At 42.8% G+C, this 6,876-nt stretch overlaps 1 protein-coding gene across 5 annotated transcripts in view; it reads left to right on the top strand.

The window, feature by feature from the left end:
* LOC146490693 (vitamin D3 hydroxylase-associated protein-like) overlaps window positions 1-6,876 on the top strand; it is a 35,439-nt gene that overhangs the window by 3,820 nt on the left and 24,743 nt on the right. For 2 of the 5 annotated variants that reach the window (XM_085150167.1, XM_085150168.1), the window contains exons 1-4: window positions 2,890-2,912; window positions 3,519-3,756; window positions 4,103-4,216; window positions 4,487-4,627. In XM_085150167.1, coding sequence (XP_085006293.1) covers window positions 3,577-3,756; window positions 4,103-4,216; window positions 4,487-4,627 — 435 coding nt within the window. In that variant the 5' untranslated portion in view covers window positions 2,890-2,912; window positions 3,519-3,576. Of the gene's footprint in view, window positions 1-2,484; window positions 2,913-3,518; window positions 3,757-4,102; window positions 4,217-4,486; window positions 4,628-6,876 lie in introns of those variants that run through there. The other 3 variants (XM_085150169.1, XM_085150172.1, XM_085150173.1) reach the window with 2 other exon arrangements.

Genomic DNA, 6,876 nt, shown 5'->3' with positions numbered 1-6,876 from the left:
GCCTAGGACTGGCAACTTTGTCTGTTTGTGAACCACAGTTCACTCTTTTGAAAACAGATAGATTTTGCTTTGAGTTGGCTTTCATACAGTGAGCAATCAGGTGGCCAGGTTTTTGGCAGAAGAAGCAGAGCTTTGTTTTGGCTCTTGAAACCACGCCTGTATCGGCTTTGTTAGCTGGCACACTCCTAACTCTCAAGACTGACTGTTTCTGTTTGTAGGCCTCACAATTTGCTATTAAATGGCCAGACTTGAAACAGAAAAAACATTTTCGTTTTGCCTTGGAATGGGACACAAGTGCCTCACCCTTTGGGTACTGTGTAGCTGGCACATTACTAACCTTCACTAGGTCATCGCGTCGGTCGTGCTTAGTGACACTGGTTTTATGGATGAGGGCAAACTCATCAGCGAGTGTTGCGGCATGTTGTAATGAGGAAGCCTTCTGTTCACTGAGGTATACTGCAATCTGCTCGGAGATGCAGTTCTTAAATTCCTCCACCAGCATTAATTCACGCATCGACGCCAGGTCAGTAGCTCTGCTGGACACACACCCATCAAAAAGCACGCTTTTCTTCCTTGCAAAATCTTGGTAGGATTGACCTTGTCCCCTTTTTAATCCCCGGAAACGCTGCCTATAAGCTTCTGGGACTAGATCATAAGCTAGCAGGATGGCACTTTTCAGCTTGTCATAATTCAGACTGTCCTGAGCTGACAATGAGGAACAAACTTCCTGAGCCTTACCTACCAGCTTACATCGTAGCAAAATAGCCCACGAGTGCAAGGCTGTGGCTATATGCTCAAAGGACTCAAAATAACTGTCAACCTCAGTGTCGCGAAACACTGGAACCAGACTAATGTTTTTCCCCCACATCAAATGGTGCCTCTGCCTGCAGAATAGAAGCAGTCGCAGAAAGGGAAGCCTGCTGGAGTTCCAACTGTCGCAACTTAACAGCTGTCTCCGCCTCCACCTTTTTCAATTCAACCTCCCTGGCTCTGGCAAGCTCTGCGTCTGAACGCTTAAGCTCCAACTCCTTCTTTAGCTGGAACTCCCTCTCACGATCCTTCCTTTCCAACTGAAGACGAGCCAGGCGGACACGTAGCCTAGCATCGTGCTTTGAACCTACAGATGACTCTATGGAGAGGTGTTCAAAGTGAGGCAGTGTCATTGGCTTGTCCTCAGGCAGCCCCTGAACAACAGGCGTAGACACTGATGGAGCTACACCTTGAGCTGGCACCTGCAGAACAGGCTGAGACGCCACACCATGCTCAAGTGGACTGGCAGACACTGGCAGGGCCACTATCCCTTTCTCCACCAAGCCAGACACAAGAGCAGCTTTTAGCTCAGCCTTACGCAGAGCTGTGGAGACACAAATACCATAGAATGACGCCACTTCAAGCAAATCCCTCTTCCTACAGGCGTCCAGCTGGACAAGCGAAGGGTTTTCCTTAAACACGGCAATATCAAAGGTAGCCATTAAAACTAAAACAACTACCTGAGGCTAACAGTAACAACAAAGAAGCACCACCTCCAATACACAAATGAAAAACAGGTGGGAAATGTGTGGCCACAGGTTAACCAATAAATAAAAATCCCACCAACCCTCTCCCCAGACCTACCTACTAAAATCTTAGCCTGCTTAGCTTCTGGAGTGTACCAGGCTCGAGGCAACTTTAAAGGCTAAGCATCAAGTGCACAAAGCACCGACAAGCCTACCCCCGACAGAGAACTAATCCCCACCCAGGATTACTCCGAAAATAAAAAAGGCAAAATAAAAAATGAGTGCCTGAAGGAGGAGCTTACGCTCAGCTAGACACTCCCCTTTGCTAACTGGAGAGAGAGCGCAGCAAACACAATACAACTAAACAAGCCAACGGCAAACAACTCACTAATACTCAATTGCTGTTCCTTCCATTCATATCCCGGACGAGCCCCCACATTGTTACGTCCCCCCGAAGGGGTCTAGGCATGCGAGTGAGGAGACCAGTAAAAAATGAGTCCAGAACAGAATGAAAGGGAAACAGACAGGTGTTTTTAGTAAATAAAATAATCTTTATTATAGATAATCTTAACATAAAGAGCCGGCAATGCCGTTTTACCAATAACACTTGGAAAAAGGGAAAAGGTTGCAACAACAAAGAACACAATCAAACAAAAACTCCACACCACGAGGAGGCACTTGCAGGGGCCCACAAGCTCACCCTGTCACTAACAGCAGCTGGCTTTACTGCTGCCAAGGCCCACAAGCCCACACTACTCACGTAAAGCAGCTATACTGTTTCCACAACTCCACACTTCAGGCAGGATAACAACACCCCATGTGGGAACACCAGAGAAAAACCACCCTGCTCACAGCTCATCCCCAGCTTAAGTAGCCTCAGAGGTGATTGCTGTCTGGATTCAGGTGGCAAATGAGGCTAACCAAGAGCAGCTGTGTCCTGGGGAGAGAGGAGAGTGAGAGAAAAAGAGGGGGTAGGAGTGGCAAGAGAGGAGGAGGCGGAGAAAAACACCACGCCCACACAAGGGCAGTATCAGGAGGCCCAGCTAGGTCCGTAACACCACGCCTCGATGATCGGGCTGGAGCGATCCTCTGCCCGAGTGTCGTGCTGGGAACCGTAAACTGCCTCAGTTGCCGATCTCAGCCTGTGGGGAGCCAGACCGGCTTGTGATCGAGGCCTGGACAATTACTACCAGCAGGAGTTGTAGTTGACTCGTGGGGCGTAAGCCTTCCAATATGGGGTGTGTGTGTGTGTGTCTGCGCGTGTGTGATTTCTTTTATTAAAGTTATTAAAGTTGGTTTTAGTTTTTTATGATCTGTAGTGAGCCGGATGCTCAGTGTCCTTTTATTCTTTTAACGTATTTCTGTGTTTTATTTCGGTGAACGGAGGACGTGCCAGTGGCCCTGGGACCTCAGGCGGTGGGTCATTTTCGCACTTTCTTTTGTACAGCACCGGGTGGGCTGTAGTGATTTTCTTCTTGTGTTGCGTCGTTGTTGACAGTGTCCTAAAGTTTTAGGACACTGTCAACAACGACGCTACATTTGGTTTTCTAATATTTTATTTATTTTTACTATAAATAAAACAGTTTTAATATTGGAGCCAATCTGCCACAGTCACATAAGCAAAATGTTAAAATGTAAGTTACCACAAACATTTTTTTAATTTAGCTGAACAATAAATGTTTATGTCAGTGGTTAACATTTAGTATTTCTCACTCAGAAAAATCAAGCTATTCTTACTGCTGTGTATTCACAATGAATAAGTTGCTCTACCTCGGCAATCTTAAGTAAGCTGTACTTTTCTTTAAGGCAACAATTTTGCATAATTTCTTTACCTTCTGAGAACTAATTAGATTTTACATTTTAGAATGTGGGTTATTATTGAAATGAATGGCCATGTTGCTGTGCATGTAGATTAGGGAAGCTACGGTACATGCACAACAGGCCACACCTAAAACAAGACAAGCCTGTCATCGTGTTTAAACATCTGACTGTTAGGTCCACTTGGATTTTTGCATTTTGCAGCCACAGGGCAAAGACGAAAGCCACGCAGAACACTGAACTGTTTATTAAGAGAGTGAAGATGGACAACTGGACAGCGGCTCTGCTCACTGGTGTTGCCTGCATTGTGGGATACCTGGTTGTGCGGGTGAAAAAGATCAACAGCCTCCGACAGGCAGAGGAAAAGATCAAGAGAGCCAGAAACAGGAGAGACGAGAGCTTGCAGCGGGCAGAGCAGGCGGTGCTCCGGTACAAACAGTCGGTGAGACTTCAGAGCTTTGGGTGGTTTTCTGCTTTCTCTTTGTTGAGAAATCTCAGCTAATGATCTGCTTTTAGTTTAACCTGGCAGAGGTGTAGTCATTAAATACCAAAATACTGGCACTTTGCAATGTCTCCATGCTTGAGCATGGAAATGAAAGTTAGGACTGTGCAGACCGTTTAAGTGCAGTGAACTCATTGCTGTGTTTGAGAAAGTTTGTAAAAAAAAAAAAAAAAAAGTGGAAGGAAGAATCCTGAATCTGTACATGGATGTGGTTGCGTCTCTTTGTTGCAGCCTTTAAAAGAAATAATAATAACATAATGATTCTGTGTGGGTCTGTGTCTCCTAGCATCCGACAACTGACTCTGCTTTGATCCTGACGCTCTCCCTGTCTGAGCTGACACAGCAGCTGAACGAAGGTTTCCTGCGCCCCGAGGATGTGTTTTACTCTTACATGGAAAAGGTTCAATATCCAGCATGACACAAACCTTTCATAATAGATAAAATACAGCAAAGCTAATTTTAACACTAAGTAATCATTTACATTAGTCAGGCTTATCCAAATGTTATTTATTTTTGAAATTAGTCCTACTTATAACTCACTGCTTTTTAGTTCTTTTTACACAGAATTGTCTTATTACAGTTTAAGTTTAGACACACTGGATAATAATATTCATATAAGCAGCAACATTTTACAAAGGTGATGGAGATGATGATGTTTCCTTTCCAACAGACTCTGGCTGTAAACAAAAAGCTGAACTGCTGCACTGAAATTTTGCTGGAGAGTTTGGAACAGCCGACAACTGTTGGCTCCAACAAGGATGGTCTCTTGTACGGAGTTCCAGTTAGCATCAAAGAAAATCTTGCATTTAAGGTATTACAAAGGTTATGCAATGCAAATTTCAGTTACAGTTAATAATAATAATAATAATGGATTGGATTTATATAGTGCTTTTCAAGGCACCCAAAGCGCTTTACAATGCCACTATTCATTCACTCTCACATTGACACACTGGTGGAGGCAAGTTACAGTTGTAGCCACAGCTGCCCTGGGGAATCCAACCGGCGACCTTCCGGTTATAGAAGCGCTTCCCAACCCCCCGTGGCTCAGGGGATTGGGAGTATTGAAGTATTTCCCATCAGTATTTATAAGTATGGTACAGTATTCTCGAGCATCATAGCTCAGGTATTTGATGTACAATTATTGTCTTTGTTTTATTCCAACACAAGGATCATGACGGTTCTTGTGGTGTGGTCATTAACCTGGACCAGCCCGAATATAAATTTGTTATACATTGCTGAGTTAAGCTTTATTAACACTTTTGGGTAATGATTAGTTTACAGGGAGTTCGTCCAATTTATCGAGGGCAAAAGTCAGGTAAGAAACATATCTACTTTACATGTAAAGTAAATGTAGTTACATAACCACTGTATAGCAATATTTCACAGACACAAACTGTCTCAAATATTTGAGTCACTGCTTTATATTTCGTATGAAACTAGTGCCGTCATCTCCTGGACCCATGGCAAGAGATGTGGACAGCCTGGCTCTGTGCATGCAGGCACTTCTTTGTGACCACATGTTTTCTTTGGACCCCACTGTTCCACCATTACCTTTTAACATGGAGGTGTGTCCTGTACTGTGAGGTTCATATAATCTGTTAATGATTATTCTTTTGTTTAAAAGCTACAAATTAAGCCAATACACAGTTGTCCTAATGCTTCACTTTATATTACTCTTACTAGGGGTGCAACAATACACAAAATTCACGGTTCGGTTCAGTTCGATACTTTGGTGTCACAGTTCGATATTTTTTCGATACAAAAAAAAAATGTTCATGCCTTTTTAATTTGTCATTTATTAAAATTATAAATATATATTTTAACGCAAAAGTACAGTTTTTAAATTTAATGTTGCTGAAACAAAAAAGTAATAAAAATAAATAAATATATCTCAGTCCCTGCAGGGACTCTTCAGTTTTTGGTAGCCCAAAATAAATTTAAGTAGCCCGAATAAAAAAGAGAGCAATTTTTTGATTGATGTTTTGTTTCCTGTTTTGTTTCCTTTACAATATTATACATTAAAGTATAATATTGTAAAGGAAACAAAACATTAATCAAAAAATTGTTGAAAAACAAATTACAACATTGTATAAAAATTACAATCATCAACTCAAATACTTGGTTCTAATTGAACAGAAATTTCTATGAACTTGTAAGAACTGTGTAGAACATGAATCAGTCTGTGTCAGATCCTGAATTTGAAATTTCCACTGAAGTCACGGTGTTAATTTGGGTTGAACCCAGGACTGTATAGGCGTTGGCTGATTAGCAGTGGTGTTCACCTTGGGGTGTCGGTCAGAACATACAGGACGCACAGATAAAGGTTATACCGTCTTTACTGTGATTCCTCTGCTTAACAGCACAGTACAGCAACACAGTAATGCAACCGCGGGCTTACAGAGTGGTGAGGGGTGTGGGTGTGTGGTCTGTGAACAGAACATATACAGAATACTGAATGTAATAAACATCTAAGTCATGAATTATGATTCATTAGCGTTCTTCGAATCTAACCAGAACTACAAATGGGAATTCCTATATGAACATCTACATGTACGAGTTTCATACACTACTCCCAAACCCTTACAGTACATGACATTGATTGCCAATACACCCAACAACAATATATCACAAACATCAAATCGTTTAGCTTACAGCTAGCAGGTATGTAGCATAACAGGTAGCATTAGTAGCATGAACTAGCCACATAGCGAACAGGTCGATACACATTGCACTTCTACATCCACTAAATGTCTAATTGGCATAAAAGGCTAAAACTGTCCTTTCCAGGCAGGGCTCCACGTCTACTCACAGTTCTTTAGCGACGCACACAACTCACACCGTGTGTAGACATCCCCTGCTGAGTCAGTCTGCCAGGTGGATCTTGCTATGTGTTAGCTCCAACTCTGATCACTGGAACATGTGCTCAATAGTGCAACTGTGCTCTCTCGCCACAAGGGGGCTCCCCCACACAGCTGACAGCCTTTCCAACACACGGGTAAGAGGCAAGTGGAACCAAGATCGAGGCCATTTGCTTTTTGAAGTTTGCAAAGACTGCTAAAT

Source organism: Neolamprologus multifasciatus, chromosome 23 (assembly GCF_963576455.1).
Source record: "Neolamprologus multifasciatus chromosome 23, fNeoMul1.2, whole genome shotgun sequence".
Lineage (NCBI taxonomy): Eukaryota > Metazoa > Chordata > Actinopteri > Cichliformes > Cichlidae > Neolamprologus > Neolamprologus multifasciatus.
This window is presented reverse-complemented; position numbering and strand designations above follow the sequence as displayed.